Source organism: Typopeltis vanoorti, chromosome 25 (assembly GCF_054136105.1).
Source record: "Typopeltis vanoorti isolate ZY-2024b chromosome 25, IOZ_Tvanoo_1.0, whole genome shotgun sequence".
NCBI lineage: Eukaryota > Metazoa > Arthropoda > Arachnida > Uropygi > Thelyphonidae > Typopeltis > Typopeltis vanoorti.
The window spans coordinates 64,082,195-64,101,885 of NC_143573.1; the positions used below are offsets into that span (position 1 = coordinate 64,082,195).

General features: G+C 36.4%; 1 protein-coding gene across 2 annotated transcripts in view; it reads left to right on the forward strand.

The window, feature by feature from the left end:
* Positions 1-18,594, forward strand: part of LOC150092806 (tetraspanin-8-like) — a 36,650-nt gene extending 18,056 nt beyond the window's left edge. For both annotated transcript variants that reach the window (XM_090414449.1, XM_090414448.1), the window contains exons 4-7: positions 1,165-1,260; positions 2,869-2,964; positions 11,777-11,860; positions 16,360-18,594. In XM_090414449.1, coding sequence (XP_090270575.1) covers positions 1,165-1,260; positions 2,869-2,964; positions 11,777-11,860; positions 16,360-16,425 — 342 coding nt within the window. In that variant the 3' untranslated portion in view covers positions 16,426-18,594. The remainder of the gene's footprint in view (positions 1-1,164; positions 1,261-2,868; positions 2,965-11,776; positions 11,861-16,359) is intronic.
* Positions 18,595-19,691: the final 1,097 nt, after the last annotated feature.

Genomic DNA, 19,691 nt, shown 5'->3' on the forward strand with positions numbered 1-19,691 from the left:
ACACCCATTTTTAATCCAAGTGAGGGACTTTTTCATAGTTGAGAAAACTATCCGTGGAAGAAACTTAAACTTTTTTTGTCTTCTGGAAAAATGATTTTTTATATTTTTCATGAATTTTTTTTTTAAATTCTTATAGAGGTCTTTCAATGCTCTCTCCCACTATACTTTCTCACGTCTTCCTGTGCGCCATTTGTTCTCTGAATAGGGGTGCTTAGATTGCCTGCAGCAGTATTCATACAAGAGCTCTGCAGATGATCTTATCTTCCAAACCACATTAGTATTGTCAGCATTTCCCCCAAAATTCTCGTTTTTTTCTCAACACTTCAACTGAAGATGGAGCTTTGTAGATCACAATTCAATACCGAAAATTTGCTTCAGGCCTCCAGTAAGCAGGTGGTCTCACAGCGTACAATGAAATTCATCTCCAGCTTAAGGACAATGACAAATGTTGGTTGCAGAGCTGATACGCTAACTACTCGGACAACCAGGGCGGCAAAAATTACCAGCATAGATCTAGAAAAGGAAAAAATCTTTAATTGTGCAATCAAAAGGAACTGAGATACGCAGTACTCACTTATTCATTCCGATGTACCCGAAAATAAAATACTTCCCACAGGCATCCTACAAAAAGGAAATAAAATAAATAATAAATAAATAAATAAAAATAAACAAACTAAAAAACACCAATTTTCGGCAGGACAACTTTGGGCGTTTGAAATGCAATTGCATACCTCAGTCTGATCGAACCATTTACGGAGGGAATTGCACAAGGCCAAACTGTAGAGGCCTAAAGCGACCTCTATCGAGCATACTTAAACGTTTCATTTATTTTTTTAGGGCTTCTATCTAATTTATTCCATATCTAGGGTTCGGGACTATAGACGTAGCCTTTTGGTCGGAAAGACCTGGGTTCGATCCCCATCAGTGACGTGTGGAACGTTTATCGTCTCTTTCAATTAAAGGTGGGTTAGCCAGGATCATACGGAGGTAGAGGGTTTCTTCACCCGGAAACTCAGGTTTCTCGTCCCCAGAACAAGCAAACCGGCCTGTGAACACATGAAAGGGAAAACCAGAGTTTGGATAGTTAGACATTTCAATTTAAGATATATAAATATGCACAAATAACTATTCAGATATATATCTTCTTTTATTCTTTATTTACAGTTGCAACGTTATTTGACCGAGACCATTAGAGAACAAATCGAACATAGGAAACATGAGATTAAATCTCGCCGATTTGTGGATCTGATGCAGCTGCATGTAAGTATTCCTTAAAAAAGGCTTACGTTCTTCTTCTTCTTCTTCTTAAATAGCTTCTCCAGTTTGGAGGTTACCAATTATGGTATGCCAGAATGTACAATCCTTTGCCATTCTTTTGATCTCGTAATTCTTCTTGTTACTCATTTATTTCTTTATATCAACAACCCAAGAAGTTCTTGGTCTACCAGGAAATCTTCTTCCTTCTAAATTTCCCTCCAGTATTTCCAGAGACGTTTTCCTTGCTGATCTTCTTAATATGTGTCCTGCCATCTTGCACTTTCTCTTTATAAGGTCTTCCATGAGTGCTCTTTTGGTTCTCATTAACTCCAATATCTCTTCATTAGTTTTTCTCGTTCCACGAAATCTTCAATGCTCTCCTATAGCACCGCATCTCAAAGTCGTTAATGTCGTTTATAATTTGTGTCTTCTGATTCCAGTATAATTCTGTTATTATTCTGAGGTCATCAATTTTTGAATGTTCTTTTAATATTTCTATGAACTTTTCATATCTTACTGTGTCAAATGCTTTTTGGAAGTCTATAAAGCAGAGATATGTGTTATTATTTATTTCTATTGATCTTTCAATAATAGTTTTTAATTCGTAATGGCATTAATTGTACTTTTTCAAAACGTCTTTAAAATAAGTTTCACTTGCTATGTGTTGTACACGCCTAGATAGGGTAAGTGACTCTTGCATGCGACGTCATGCAAAGCATGACGTTTTCATGACGAAAATTATTGAATACAAACGTTTTTGCCAACAAAGAAACATTGCACTTTCTGAATTTCTCCTTGAATTTATTGTTTACAATTATTTTAATAAAATATTATTAAATTACTATTATTAAATAGTAATAAATAATATTGATAAAATTATTATTAGATTAATAAAGGATTAAATTTTTAATTTTTTCAAAAACAGTTTAAATACATTTTTACTTATTTAGTACACCTTTTTTATTTTTATTTCAACTTACTATTTTTATTTCATACCTTCATGCAATTGTACATTTTTTCAATGTTTAATTGATAACAATGATTATATACTTGCTTCGACAGTACGCAAAACGCAGTTTGTTTTATGTTTTATTTTATATTACCGAACAGTATTGCGTATTAGTTTTTAAACTAATACAAATCGAATAATTTATCGATTCAAGTAAAAACGATCAGAAGTCTCACATTATTATTTCAAATCAGTCGATCTAGTCTAATATTTATAACGCTTTCAATATGTTTTTTCCTGTCAATTTATCACTTTATTATCACAAAATTCATATCAATTATTGCAACTAACTTTAAGAAAATCAAGTCATCAAGATGTTAAATCATCATCAAAAAATCTTTCTTAATTTGCTTTAATACTAATTGGATTCATTTAATATGCATTAATTTGAAACAATCCAAATATTTTCAAATAAATCATATAGTTTCAGGTATATTCTTTATTAATTCTAAGGATATTTAATCTCCTGATAAATAGACTTCAAAAATGATAATACTCATATTTAAATGTGCGATAACTGTAGTCATTTGGGCTTCATAAAATAAAAAAAATTTTAGTCAAATATTACTTTCATAGCATTTCATTTTTTGGTTCATTTTCAGCTCGAGTGTTGCGGAGGCTTTGATAAGAATGACTACTTCTACGACCAGATTCCACAGTCGTGTAGCAGCGATCGAACAAACAATGTATATATCCATGTAAGTTCAAGTTTTTTTTTTTTTAAACTGAACTCGATCATTTAAAAATATTTAACTTTTTAAATGGGTACACTATGTGGCGTTTAACTGTCATAAAGTTTTTTTATTTATTTTTAAATTATAGTCTCATTGTTGTAAGCCTATAAAATTATTAGTAGCAGAAGGGAGTCCAGTTACTCTCAGAATCGGTAATTTTTTAAAACATCGTGGTAAGAATCGCTATATGCAGTAAAGCAAATTGCAGACGAAGGATAGTGCCATAAATTTTGTAGATGTTGATAAAATCAACATCTACACAGTCTTGCCATAAATACTGTTACAACTTCAGCACACACACCCATGCTGTCCACAGAACTGTGCGAGCTCAGTTCCGTTAGTTGCACGTTAATAGCACTTTACAAGGTTGGAATGCAGCCACCTGTTAGTTTTGATTGGCCGTCTGGAAGTCCTGATATGAATCCATTGGACTTTAAATTGTGGTCGGAGCTTGAGAGAGTAGCCCTGCTAGAAACGACACCCCAGCATCGCCAACCTGAAGGTGGACTTTGAGCAAGCAGTAGCAGCGTTTCTGTCGGATGTTGTTCGTGCCTGAAGGCAAAAGGGGGACATTTGCAACATTGAGTATTGCTATATTCAAGTTTTACGTTAAATATTTATCTTGTTTTAAAATCACCTAAGATTCTAAGGAATAAATCCTAACGCTATGGTGATATTAAGACCATGAAACGACTAACGTTCAGTGAAACTGTTTTTAGTCTTACGAAAATCTAGTTAAGTGGGATTACCCTGCTTCACACTATATTCTAGATCTGTCGAACGTTTACTACATTTTTCATGAAGTATGATAATCAGTTAGTTATTCATTCTTGCGTACAAGATTTGGTTATAGGTGAGTTTTTTCTTTCTATTTTTTAATGTGAATTACTTTAAGACCCACGACAACGTAAAAGGCATAACGTTGCTGGTTCCAAGGATGAAGCAAGATGCTTTTTATACTCATATTTGGTAGGGATACATTGAAGGAAAAATTTATGAGCTATATGCTCGCCCTGAGAAGATGGCTTTTGATCTTTTGTGTTTGTAAAGGTTAGCAGCTTGATTGGGGTGTGAAGACGTTTTTAAAAAGAAGTTTGCTGCAAGAGATTGTAGGAAAGAGTAGATATAGGGGATATATTTGTCCCGATGGAATTAAACGTCTCTGACAAACCATAGAGCGTTTGGAATGATATGTAAGCATTTGTTTTGCACTCGTTGCAATTTGAGAATATTAGTATTGGAGGTATGGCTCCAAGCTGGAGAAGCATATGTAATAATGGGACGAATCATCATCTGGTAGAGAAGCAGTTTGATTCTGGTGTTTAATTTGCTGTTCCTCTTAATCAAGGGGGCGATGCTTAGAGCTGGACGATGGCTTTAGATGCCTTTGCACATAAGAGCTTGATATGGGGGTTGAAGGTTAATCTTCTGTCCAGCAGCACACCTAGATATTTGGCTTATGTTTACCAAGGAATTTTGGTGTTAAACAGGAAGATGATCCCTTTAGGAAAATACCGACCTTCTAGTGAAGAGCATCGCTATGCTCTTCTTGGTGTTTACTTGTAATCTTCATTTGGAGAACCATTGCTCTAGTATTAGCAGGTTTTCTTGAAGTTTTTTTGGTGACAAGGTGTGGCTGAAGAGATCTGGTTAGTATCGCTGTGTCATCTGCGTAGAAGGCCATGATGGACATTGGGTTGTGCGGAATATCTGTCATACATATATACACTGAGAACAGAATCGGAGCCAGTAAGGATCCTTGTGGAACTCCAGCCAAGATACGACGCTGGGTGGATATCGTCCCGTTTATCTTGACCTGCATAAATCTGTCACAAATAGATATGATTTAATCAACTGTACCATTTCCAATTGTATGTTAACTGTGATACGTTAATGCAGTAAACAATAGTGCCCGATTTTATCAAAAGCTTTGGCTATATCGAGTAATACAGCTCCAGTGTGTTGTCAATTATAGCCTGTGCTGATATATTCAATTAATCTGTGAATTTGCTGGTAGTGCTGTGATATTGGCGAAATCCAAATTACTCATTTGGAAGAATGTTTAACTTGTTTACTGAGGCTTGGACTCTGGAGATGATGACTTTTTCTGCAATTTTTCCTAAATTTGAGATCAGGCTGATAGGGCGATAATTATGAGGTAGATGTGGATTTTCTCCTGATTTATGTATCGGAATTATATCTATCTGCAATTTTCCAAGAAGAAGCGAAAAGAAGATGTCATAACAATTTTATTATTGCCAAATCAAAAGGTCCTTATAAGGACTGGCTTAAAGGGGCGAAGCAAGAATGCTTTTCATCTTCCCTGTTATCTGTAGAGGACAGTGTAGGGATAAGGTGTTATTGAGCTATTAAAGCTCTGATCATGGCAAGAGGGTAACAGCAATAGCCGAGCCGCAATTAGAACTTCATTGGCTACAGCCTTGCCATCCATTACTCTCCAAGGGTACCAATTTTAGTCGCCTCATACGACATGCATTAGCTATATTGGTGCTATTCTTATCCCGGCAACCACACTGGGACCACATCAAAAGGTTCTTAAAAGAACTAAAGTTCTTAAAAGAACTGGGCGATGGACTGAGTCCTTGACTCTTTATCCCGTCATCTGATTGAAGTAAATCTGTGTGGATGGGGTGTTATTGAGCTAAAAGCTCTAGTCATGGCTGGGTAACGGCAATAGCCGAGCCTCAGTTAAAACTTCATTGACTACAGCATTGCCATTTGTTACCCTGGAAGTCCTAAAAAGCCCATCACATCAAATGGTTCTTAAAAGAACTGGCGATGGACTGAGTCCTTGACTCTTTATCCCGTCATCTGAATGAAGAAAATCTGTGTGGATGGAGTGTTATTGAGCTAAAAAGCTCTAGTCATGGCTGGGTAACGGCAATAGTCGAGCCTCAGTTAAAACTTCATTGGCAACAACATTGCCATTTGTTACCCTGGAAGTCCTAAAAAAGGACTTTTGGCTTTGCTATTCTCCTTTGTTCACATCAAAAGGTCAAAGCTATCAAAGCTCTGATCATGACAGGAGGGTAAGAGCAATAGCTGAACCTCAGCTAGAACTTCATTGGCTACAGCATTGCCATCCATTACCCTCCAAAGGTATTATTAATCACCACCGTTATCTAACCACCAACATTCAACATCAAAAGGTCCTTATCCTTATAAGGACTGGCTTAAAGGGGCGAAGCAGGAATGCTTTTCATCTTCCCCGTTATCTGTAGAGGACAGTGTAGGGATAGGTGTTATTGAGCTATTAAAGCTCTGATCATAGCAGGAGGGTAACAGCAATAGCCGAGCCTCAGAACATCATTAGCTACAGCATTCCCATCCATTACTCTCCGAGGATATATTTCTGAACATCAAAAGGTCCTTATAAGGATTGGCTTAAAGGGGCGAAGTAAGAATGCTTTTCATCTTCCCCGTTATCTGTAGAGGACAGTGTAGGTATAAGGTGTTATTGAGCTATTAAAGCTCTGATCATGGCAGGAGGGTAACAGCAATAGCCGAGCCTCAGTTAGAACTTCATTAGCTACAGCATTGCCATCCATTACCCTCCAAGGATATTGGATTGAATGAATCAGTCACCGCATCTAACGGTCGATTGAATCCCCCCTACAACATCAAAAGGTCCTTATAGTCCTTATAAGGACTGGCTTAAAGGGGCGAAGCAAGAATTCTTTTCATATTCCCCGTTATCTGTAGAGGACAGCGTAGGGATAAGGTGTTATTAAGCTATTAAAGCCATGGCATGACGGTAACAGCAATAGCCGGGCCTCAGTTAGAACTTCATTGGCTACAGCATTGCCATCCATTACCCTCCAAGTTTTCATATTCCATCCATTACCCTCCAAATTTCATCTCCATTACCCTCCAAATTTTCATATTCCCCGTTATCTGTAGAGGACAGTGTAGGGATAAGGTGTTATTAAGCTATTAAAGCTCTGATCATGGCAGGAGGGTAACAGCAATAGCCGGGCCTCAGTTAGAACTTCATTGGCTACAGCATTGCCATCCATTACCCTCCAAGGGTATTGGACTGAATCTATGATGTATTCAACATCAAAAGGTCGTTATAGTCCTTATAAGGACTGGCTTAAAGGGGCGAAGCAAGAATGCTTTTCATCTTCCCCATTATCTGTAGAGGACAGTGTAAGTATAAGGTGTTATTGAGCTATTAAAGCTCTGATCATGGCCGGAGGGTAACAGCAATAGCCGAGCCTCAGTTATAACTTCATTAGCTAAGCATTGCCATCCATTACCCTCCAAGGGTATTGGATTGAATGAATCAATCACCGCATCTCACGGTCGATTGATTCATCCAATCACATCAAAAGGTTCTTAAAGTTCTTAAAAGAACTGGGCGATGGACTGAGTCCTTGACTCTTTATCCCGTCATCTGAATGAAGAAAATGTGTGTGGATGGGGTGTTATTGAGCTAAAAAGCTCTAGTCATGGCTGGGTAATGGCAATAGCCGAGCCTCAGCTAAAACTTCATTGGCTGCAGCATTGCCATTTGTTACCCTGGAGGTTCTAAAAAGGACTGGGTTTCTTCTCCTCAACAATAACATCAAAAGGTCCTTATAAGGACTGGCTTAAAGGGGCGAAGCAAGAATGCTTTTCATCTTCCCCGTTATCTATAGAGGACAGTGTATGGATAAGGTGTTATTAAGCAATTAATGCTCTGATCATGGCAGGAGAGTAACAGCAATAGCCGAGCCTCAGTTTGAACTTCATTAGCTACAGCATTGCCATCCATTACCCTAATAATAAATAATTTGTGAGTTCAACAAATCTTCATCATCGGCCTGTAGAGTAAGATAGGCTGAGAGTCAGCAGATAGTAGGAGAGGAAATAAAGATAGAGTGCATAGTGATAGAGTAGGTAAAAGAGGCCTCAGTTGACCTGTTTTAGCTGTTTGCCCCCCAGGGGCGTTTCTAAAACGGTCGTTGATTTTTCACTTTAAAAAAAAAGGAAAAATCCTAAAAAGGAAACATGTAACAAGACAAACAACAACAAAAAACAAAGTACAGAGAAAAGCAGAAATTGAAAGGTGAACTTAGAGGTGGAGGAAGGATCTGGCCCGAGTGATGCAGCTCACAAGGAACTGCACCGCCTCGCTGTAAGCCTTCGCCGCTCGGGTTCTCAGGTCCTCCCCCACCTGTGGGAGCTAAAAACCAGTGAAGCTGAGTACAGAAATCCACAAGGTGGTTACCGTTCCTTTCTTTTGTTGTGGGCTGTTATGATTCTTTTGGCCACCTCACTTCCCTTGGCCATGTCTAGTTTTCAGAGAGCTATGTAGAACGCCGAAGCTGCTTCCTCGTCTATATCCAGGGCTACCTCTACTTGCTCAGGGGTGATTTTGCTGATGTCATCAACGAAGAGGTCACCCCATTTTGCACTGACGATGTCGGGTCCATATTTCCCTGTGAGGAGGAGTTCAGGTTCTCCTACTTTATCTATTGCCTCTTTAAACTTTTCTGCCACCCCGGGCATACCTCTAAGGAGATGTTTTAGAGTCTCCCCTGCTTTTGCATGAGGGACTTCTGGGTGTTCGGTTTCAGATACTTTTGCTGTTTTGAGATTTGTCAGCTCTTCTTCCTGCGGACTTAATGGCCGTTTGGAAGTTTTGGTGTTCGTCTCCACAGCTTCTTCTACTGTATCTGAATTGGCGATGTCTATATCTATATTGGCAGTGGTAGCTTCGCTTTCGTCCGTGGGAGTTACCATGATGGTTTCTGCATTGTCAACCTCTTCTGTTGGGATCGTATGACTGTTCTCTGCAATTCTGGTAGGTTTCCCTCCCTTACGGGACCTTTTCGTTGTCTTAGACATGGCGGCATGATCAGGAGTGGCCTCAAGAGGCGGAAACTCTTCCTGTGTTGTGACCTTTTCGTTACTTGGTTTTGTTGCTGATGTGATTGCACCACTCATCCTCTCTGCGAGGGTTCTGGATGGGCAGGTGTCGACTTTGTGGTCAGTGACCCCACATTTCAAACAAGCTGCCTCACATTTTTCTTGGTTGTGGCCAATTTTTAGGCAGTTCTTGCATTTTATGCGAGGGCAGTCTGCCCCAAGATGATTGAAGGCACTACATCTAAAGCACTGCTTTTTGACGCGTGGGTAATTTACCATTACCCGGGCAGATCCTATGAGGACAAAGTTAGGAACTTCGGTCCTCATTTCAAGAGAGATAGTTACCTCCCCTGACTTCCACTCAGGATTGTCTGCGTCATTGTGAACCTGGATTTCCCGTACAACTCCCCACTTAGAGAATACGCTGTGAATTATATCGTTGTTCTCTGCATATTCTAGGGGAAATCGTGGTATCTTAAGGGTTCTAAGGATGCTCCCAACCATGAAGGGAGATACTTTTACTTTGCCACAGTCAAACCCTTTGAGAAGCTTTTCTCTGGTCTCCATATTTTTGGTCACTACCTGGTATCTTCCTCCCCCATAAGGGGTAAATCCAAAAATGTTCTCTGCGCCGACGCAATCTATGATAGCTTTCGCCATCGCCCTTGCCGGTATTGTGGCGTCAACCTCAATTCCGAGGGTACGCACACGCGGCAGAATGGAGGGCATGATCAGATGGGGGAGCCTAACTATTCCCACCACCGAGTGTTTGTTATTTCCCCAGTCTGGGGTTTAGGAAGTTTCTGCAAATTTCCCGTTGAATATCGTGAGACCCGATGGGACTCGTACCGATATTAACGGTTAAGAACAGAAAAGGCGCTCAAAAAAGGGTCTCGTCAGTGGGAGCTAGGCTAGAATTAGAAATACCCTCCAAGGATATTGGATTGAATGAATCAATCAACATCAAAAGGTCCTTATATCCTTATAAGGACTGGCTTAAAGGGGCGAAGCAAGAATGCTTTTCATCTTCCCCGTTATCTGTAGAGGACAGTGTAGGAATAAGGTGTTATTGAGCTATTAAAGCTCTGATCATGGCAGGAGGGTAACAGCAATAGCCGAGCCTCAGTTAAAACTTCATTGGCTATAGCATTGCCATCCATCACCCTCCAAGGGTATTGGATTGAATGAATCAATCACCGTATGTGTAAGTAAAGGTGATAATCTCAAAAATATCGGACGATCTCTAGGCCACTCATTCGTGGGCGAAAGACCGTCCAAATCTCAGCGTTGGTTCTACTCAGTGAAACTCGAGTACCGAGCAGAACCGCTCATATTCCGAGGAAAATAATTCACCGGCAAGTACCCCTCAGCGGGCCGTGCCGGAGAACACTTTCCCCGGTAACTCAATTGCTCCCTTAGGGCAAAACCTAAGAGAGCGAACTCATTAACCCAGGATAACAGCAACAGCCGAACCTCAGTTAAACTTCACTGGTTCAGCATTGCCATCCGTTACCCTATATGTATGGGCATCTCATATAAAATCAATCACCGCATCTCACGGTCGATTGATTCTCTCATCCAATCAACATCAAAAGGTCCTTATAAGGACTGGCTTAAAGGGGCGAAGCAAGAGTGCTTTTCATCTTCCCCGTTATCTGTAGAGGACAGTGTAAAGATAAGGTGTTATTGGGCCATTAAAGCTCTGATCATGGCAGGAGGGTAACAGCAATAGCCGAGCCTCAGTTAGAACTTCATTAGCTACAGCATTGCCATCCATTACCCTCCAAGGGTATTGGATTGAATGAATCAACCACCGCATCTCACGGTCGATTGATTCCTCCCTTCCTCTCAACATCAAAAGGTCCTTATAGTCCTTATAAGGACTGGCTTAAAGGGGCGAAGCAAGAATGCTTTTCATCTTCCCCGTTATCTGTAGAGGACAGTGTAGGGATAAGGTGTTATTGAGCTATTAAAGCTCTGATCATGGCAGGAGGGTAACAGCAATAGCCGAGCCTCAGTTAGAACTTCATTGGCTATAGCACTGCCATCCATTACCCTCCAAGGGAATTGGATTGAATGAATCAATCACCGACTATGTAAGTAAAGGTGAAATCTCAAAAATACGGACGATCTCTAGGCCACTCCATAGTGGGCGAAAGACCGTCCTAATCTCAGCGTTGGTTCCACTCAGTGACGGGCTCCCCGACCACTGAGCAGAACCGCTCATATTCCGAGGAAAATAATTCACCGGCAAGTACCCCTCAGCGGGCCGTGCCGGAGAACACTTTCCCCGGAGACTCAAAGTGCTCCCTTAGGGCAAAACCTAAGAGAGCGAACTCATTAACCCAGGATAACAGCAACAGCCGAACCTCAGTTAAACTTCATTGGTTCAGCATTGCCATCCGTTACCCTATATATGGGCATCTCATATATATATATATATGGGCATCTCATATATATATATATATATATGGGCATCTCATATATATATATATATATATATATATATATATATATATATATATATATATATATATATATGTATGGGCATCTCATATAAAATCAATCACCGCATCTCACGGTCGATTGATTTAATCCAACACCTCCTGAACATCAAAAGGTGATGTTATAATAAATTACTTATTGTCAAATCACAATATTTTTTGTTTAGTGTATAGATAATACTTCAAGGTTTTAAATTATTTCTTAGTTAAAAGATATTAAAAATAAATATTTTAAATATTTTAATTGTTCCTTAATTTTTTTATATAATTTTTATAAATTATTCATATGAAATGCAAAGAAATTTTGCTTAGAAACGATACTCATCATTCGAATTAATAGTAATTATTTAGGCACTAAAAGCTTTAATTCTTTTTCTAATTCCTTTCTTTTCTTACAGGGCTGTGGTGAAAATCTACGAAGGTATCTAGAGAAAAAGGGAGGTTTAATTGGTGGCACCTGTCTGGGTCTGGCTCTATTGCATGTAATGCATTTTTAAAAATTTATTGTTTTAGTACAAATCCAAAAATTCTTATAAAAGTAAATTTTATATTAAAATCATTGTAAATTATAATCCTTGTGTTAAAATATGTTCATTATAGTGTGAATCGACTTTCCACCCTTAGGGGAAAAGGGCAGTCTCAGTCTCGTGTTCAAAATATCTGGCAAAGCTCGTCTTCCGTGTATTACAGCATGAAAATAAGCCCATCCCAAAAAAGGTTCCATTTCTTTCTCCTTCTATCTATTCTTTTTCTAGAGCTCTCCTACCTGCCTTTGGACATAAACTATGGATATTCTTGAAGATATCCCATATGGTCAATCTTGATATTTCCTGATCAGCGTAGCGCATCTCTTTGCCAAGCCACCATCTTATGATCTTCCTTCTCCTCTTTGCGACTGGGCTGACAGTTTCCTCTATGATCGCTTACTGCGTGTTGGATTATTTCCTCTCAAGATTTCTGTATTGACGTAATTTAAGGTGCGCTTTCTCCCTATACTCTTCTTTCTATACTTAGAATGCTCAAATACTTCCAGATCACCAGTAACTAATGTTTTATCTACTTACGATTCTCTAGTGTGGTGACAATAATATAACAAGTTCATATTCAGATCTATATAGAAAGTTTTTTATCTTGGGTATATACTATGTTAAAGATACCAAGCAATTTTATAAGCTACGTTTTTAATCCTTTTCCCAAGTAAGTGAAGTTTGCGCCTGCACGTAGTGCAAGTCTGAGGCAACTCATTGCAAAGGTGGAGTAAGATCCGATCACTTTTCTTGGTATTTTCCCCTAATGCAAAGCACATTTGTAATATCTTTTAGCGGCTGCAACATTGTAAACGTATGTTTTTTTTTTTTTTTTTTTTTTTTATATGTAATAACTTTATCTTTACTCTTCTATAGCTTTACTCTAATGCGCTTTTTCTCTCTTATCCTTTCTCATTTACTCTACTGCATACTATATTTATCCAGCTTCCGTATTTACGTCGAATGTCTATGAATACTGGAAATTTATTTGTCAGACTGCGCCACCAATATATCATTTATGGCATAAAACTAAATAAAACTTCCGGTAGATTATCCTCTCTCTCACGAGCGAAGTTTCTTTTATCAATGTTTACTTTAACAGTCGTGGTTCGTAAGTAGTTAAACTGCGTTTTTATTGCCTTAAATTATTTCCCACTCACAAGTCTGATTTATTTAAGAACAGTGCAGTCGTAAAATAAAAGATCAGGCAGCACTCTTTTAACAAATAATTAAAACACATTTATTTACAAATTATACATGAATTAAATAATAGGGAGATTACTTTCTCTACCATTTATAAAATCTTTAGCATAAATTAGAACCTTTTTACTTTAACACTAATTAACTTCTTTAACTCACAATCTTATTTACTCTCCGCTTACAAACTTCGACTTATTAAACTTCTAGTTTACTTGCAAAGAGGTTAGCTAACTCTGTTAAGTTATCTTTACAAGTTTTTCTATCAACTTCCAACATGCCAATCGATTCTCTTAATGACACTTCTTACTGCTATTAACCAAATTTTTAAAAGTCTTTCTATAACACACTATAAGAGGAATTGTACAAAAGTATGGAACTTACAAAGGCTCTGTATCGCACATTCAGTCAAAAGTCTTGCACAAAAAGTTTTGAGGCAATTCTTTCATCTCAGATCTTGAGCTTCCTCAGGAATGTCTGGCTTCAGTAATATCTCATCAGGAAAACAGCGGGCTGTGGACTGCGATACTCATTCAGCTCCTGCAAAAGGTTGTTCTCCCATGGTGAAAAAAGCGAAGCAGTCTCTGGTAATTTACATCGCCTTTTCTCCTCTGCTTTGGCTCACCGACAATGCCTGGATGACTGCTGTCTCCAATAGCTCGAACTGCCACCTCCAAGAAACTGAAACTGTGCCAACTCTCAACCGGGATCCCTCTCTCTGGTGTCTGGAAGTCTTTCCTTCTTCGGCAACGTCTGGAAGCCCTCTCTCTCTGGCCTGGAAGCTCCTCTTTCTGGCGACGAGTGGAACCGGGAAGCCCCTTATGCTTGGCTCAGTCCCTTTTATTTTGCGATCTCGCGACCTTGCACTAAGGGTAGTAAACCCCCCAAACAATTCGGCATGACTCTTTTATCTTCTTTTAAGTTTAACCCGCTCTTTGTTCTCCTCCATGCAATCTTTTGATCGTATTTTGCCAGGTGCAGAAACTTGTCTCTAAAACTAGCGGACCTCTTTGATACTTTGCTTCTCCTTTCGGGGCAGCAGAAACTTCTCTAAACCTAGAGGCACTTAGATACTATCTTTAAAGGTGTTAGCGCAGTAAGCAACTCTTATATACAAAACTAGTAAGCAACTTTTCCTGCGCTCTTACACATAGCTATATACATATACAAAGTTCCCCTGGGAAAGCATTGCCTTTGTTTTTGACGTTAAAACAGTAAATACATTCACTTCCCACAGGGTTAACTACATTAATATTTTGCAAAATATACATAGAAATAAACAAGGATATTTACAGTTCTCATGGGACTTGACCTATATAAAAAATCGATGTAATGCGCTTTGACAATTTTAAGCTACATCGAGTTTTTACACATTCCCTTGCGGAGATGTATGATGCTAAGGTAATGTAAAGGTAATGGTCACTACCCAAACCGGTTTCGACCTTTATTAAGGTCTCGTCAGTGGAATCCAGACCTAAAAATGCCACGGTTAAAGTGATACAGAGCTTATAAATTTTGTTTAAACAAGTTGCCACAAGGTGCTTTAACCTCATTAAATATAAATCTCAGGATGAGAGTAAGATGTAAAAAGTTTTTTATCTTGGGTATGTACTATGTTAAAGATACCAAGCAATTTTACAAGCTAGGTTTTTAATCCTTTTGCCCAAGTAAGCAAACAGACAAGTAAGTCAAGGTCTTTTTAGATCTGGCTCCCACTGATGAGACCTCAAGAAAGGTCGAAACCGATCTGGGTGGCGACCATTACCTTTAATACATAGCATCATACATCTCTGCAAGGGAATGTGCTTTGCATTAGGGGAAAATACTAAGAAAATTAATTGGATCTTACTCCACCTTTGCAACGAGTTGCCTCAGACTTGCACTACGTGCAGGTGCAAAATTGACTTACTTGTCTGCTTACTTGGAAAAAAGGATTAAAAATCTAGCTAATTAAAATTGCTTGGTTTCTTTAGCATTCAGATCTATAGTAAAATTCTTATTTCTCTCAGTGGGCTGACTTACATAATTAGCATTTCCTGACACAAATACATCAAACCCTTATCCTCTCCCAACCTTCAAAAAACGCTGTGTCCTCTTCCGTTCAAGCCATTGCTTAGCCTTCAAAAATCCTAATGCCAACACTAAAACCCATATAGTTTTCTGTTAGTTGATAAAGGCAATACTATGGTAATCCTCGATTAGGATTACCGAAATGAGGAGCTTAAGGATCTTTCTCAGACATAGCCAAGTTAGCCGATCTTGGGCGTGGACTGCAGGATTTTTCGCCCCAGTTTATCTGGAGTTTTTCCTCCCGCAAGCAGCCAAATCGGCCAGGTGAACACACGCATCTACAGACATAGGACACACCGGAAGGCATAGGGCTAGCCACCTTATCATCGGAACGGATATGGCTTAGAAGGACTAAATTTCATATTTTCTTATTTTATATTAGCTGTTAAGTTGTATATACACTTTCTAATAATCTAATATACTTTGCTGGAATAGCTTGTTTTAAGCTGTTTATTATTTCGGACTGATTTAAAGAATCAAAAGCTTTTAGCGTCGGAAGCTATGCAAAGAATAAATAACCCATCGTGAGCGTAAGAATAGCTCAGACAAAACAGTACCATGTTATTTATATTTTAATGTAACCACTTTCTTTCCTGTTTGTTAAATATATTAAATCAATAGAAAATTTTAATACATGCTTGATTAAACGAGAAATGCTTGTAATGATGCTAGAATTTATGGTCTGCACACATTGTCTATTATGTTCACTCTTTATTATTCTTTTTTTTTTTTTTAAATAAGTAGAAAAAATGTCGAGAAATAATCTGTGAAATACTTAACTCTCTTATCCTACTTAAAGAACAGAAATTAAACTGCTACACGATGTAATCTGCCAATTTGCACTATATTAACGCAAGGTCACAAGAATGACTTTTTTTTTTCTTTTTTTTTTTGATGAACAAGATTACGTGTTGCTTCAATTAACGGATGTTGGATTAAAGAGGATTAGTAGCCAATGGGCGAGAACAATGCTTTTGTGGGCAACTTTAATAAGGGCTTATTTTGAGTAAAATACACGCAAGTTCTTAAATCATGTCTTGGGATAAGAAAATGTTTTTTTTTTTCTTTCTGGGTTATTTAATTCTTACAACATATAATAGTTTGAAATAAATCTCAATACATTTCTTTAATTTTCACAGTAAATATTATAATTATTCTTTACTAAACTTTTCTTTGGTTTATTGCAGGTAATTGCCCTCATGTTTTCCATTTGCTTATACTGTAGTCTAAGACAGGAATCGAAAAATTACTGATTGTAATAGTTTTTTTTTTTTTTCAATAATGGATGAAAGTCTCTTCTATAACAGAAGCGAATATTCTGCAACGTGAATTGCATTGTGGGTACTTGTCAACAGCATAAGCAGTACTTTGTTAGTGTTGTACATTAAAAATTTCAGAAACTGCTCCTATTGTTTGGAAAAAAAAATCACTAAATCAATAGTCCATAACAAATAATTATTTCTGAAATAAATATTTTAAATCATTGGAATGTATAAATATTTTAATATAAATGTTCTAATAAAATAATCCGAAAATAAATATATTTTAAATTATTCTGAAATATCATCATCACTATTATCATCTCGTTTCCCGACGAGTTATATTGATTGAATTATCTGTTTTTGAATAAAAAATATAAGACATATACAAAAACTTTCAGCAAATATAAAAATGTGTCATTTATATGAAAGAAATCAAGAGGTGTGTAGTCCATTATAAAGTTACACAAAGTTTTCTTCAAAAAGATTAATTTATAATAGGGTAATTAAAAGAATATTTAAATGAACAAATTTATAAAATAGAAATTCTTTCATTTAAAATAAAAACGCAATTGAATGAATTAACTCCTTACAAAACGCAAAAAAAAAAATTAAAACTTTTAAAAACACTTTTATGTTGAATATTTGATTATATAAAATGGACGCAAGTGAAATTATAAATGTATATAAACTGCACTTTACTTTTTCTTCAGTTTATCATTTAGAAATTCTAAATTAATTCATAAATTTAGCCTTTGATTTGATACTCATTTTACTAATTGCTACATATTCACATGATTTCGGTTACATTTTCATTATGTTAAGTTTTTTTTAAAAAATCCAAACTGAGACTTTTTCATTCAGCTATGTAATGGAGTTTCAGCTGATTCTCAAAACATCTCAATGAAATAACAATTAGCTAAAAGAATCCATTTGGTGAAATTAAAATCAATTATCTTCAATAATATTAAAGTAAATAAAAAATACTATAATATTTTAAATAAGATTAAAATTAATATTTGGTTTATTTTTCTGAAATTAAATCAAAACCTAAACACCTACTTTTTTAAAAAATAACTAAAATATAAATAATAATTATACTTTTTAAAACTTAAAGAAGTGTTTATGTAAAGAGGTGTTTATTTATATCTCTTGATGATTTCCTCAGTGATTTTCATTTCGGTTAGTGAATCATTAAATAACATATCACATCACATAACACGGATGTTGTTTGCATCCTAAAGAGGACGAAAAAAAAGAAAAGCGAAACGTTAACGAAATCTTTTCATGGCTCCGCGGGCAGCAGAGAACGAAATGTGCCCCTTAGTTGCTAAGATCTGGGTTTGTATCTCAGAAAGGATTCGAAAACATTTCGTACGTTCTTTTAAATGAACGTGAGTTATCTGATCTCATATCGAGTAGGACCTCAAGTTTTCTTCCCCTCTGGAAACTCGGAATACTCTGCAAAGTAGATAAACCAGCCATAGAACACACACACATAACACAAACTTGAAGTTTGATATTGCCCAGAAAATGACCTAGCAACCTGCAAGCAATTACGAATATATGAAATGTCATATTCGCTGTTGCTTTAATGAAATGTCAAGAGTTCATAATCACAGTCGCCACCTACCGGCGACTTTCTTACCAAATAGACGACGTTGAATAACTCTCCAAGGACATTTTTTTTTAAAGTTGTCGTACATACATAAAGGAAGTCAAATTTAAGAACGTATTTAAATGTAAATATAATAAAGATATTTGACGAATATATTTTCTAAGGAAACATTTTAAAACGTTTTCTAAATTACTCATAATATTACTTATTATTATAACAAAATTCATTTATTTTTTTTTATCTTTAAAGTCATATCTGTTTTTGTATGATTATATTTGTAAATTTTTGTAATTTCTAAATTTTAGTAGTTAAAGAAAATAAAAATGTAACCCATAGATACTAGAATTATTACATTATTATTAATATTTTGGAAAGTTATTTTACTCGAGCTGAGCTACTGTGTTTGTAAAAATGATAGCGCCATAAAAAAGTATATAAGTTGAGTTTTTATGATAGATTCTTGTAGATAAATATTGTTTCATGTTTGCATTTTATATTTGGATGTAAAATTGTCGAATATTTTTAAATAAAATACGTTATGCGTTTGAGTTTGTCTTTACTAACTATTGATAGATGCTCATTGTAAACAAAAATTTCCATAACAATTTAGAATTGATTAAATATATGATCCATCTAAATTAAATGTACATTTATCTATTTGAATCATGCATTGTAATTAAATTGAACTATATCCTGTTTATCATTTTTAAATGTTTAACAGCTTAAAGTGAAGGGAATATTAAAAATTAATTTTGAGATGCTTAGTTACATGAATTAAAAGCAGAAAAAAAGTCATTTGTTTTTATCTGACTCATCTCATCTTCACCTGTGTTGGGATCAAAGGTTTGGGACAGCCGAAGTAACTGCTTCATAGAAACCTAATTAATACCATAATAGGGTGGCTAATCCTATCTGTATAACATGTTATATCTGTCAACTGCATCTGCTCACACCAGTGTGTTTGTTTTAATGAAAAAAAAAATAAAAATCTGCCATCTCCGTGTGTATGAGGTTACCCGACTCGTGTTTGATTCACAAGACCTCATAAATATTTTCTGCATCTTACGTGGAACGTGAACTCGAGATTTTTTTCTATCTGAACTCGCTAGGGAAGCCTCTTTTTATTAATTTATTAATATGAGTAAAAGTAGTTTGAAAATTTTATTTACTTCTATCTTTGATTATTTTTTTTCTTGGTGCATTTCTATGACCTAAATGAATATTTCAGATAAACAACCTTTTGAAAATCGCGAGTTTTAGTAGTTTAATGAAGAATTTAATTAAGTGGATGCTAACTTCTATTAATATAGAGAGGTTACGCAGTCTGTGATTGCACTTATAAGCAATGGGAACGACTTTCTTTTTTTTTAATGGTATAACTTAAGAAAGTTTATTTTCTTCTTTATGTGTTTCTGGCGACGAAAACTTCCGCGGCATACCACTAAATCATTTCATGCGTGAATTCCAATTACTTCGTTGTTCTTTTTTTTTTTTTTAAATATTTAACCGACCAAAATTTTGCTAGAAGATTTTTCTAAACGAGATGAATTATATAACCGGCATGTTGCAGTTAAATATTAAATATGGTTTAAAATTTCAAAATTATTTCAATATTAATATTAAAATAATTTATAAAATTTAA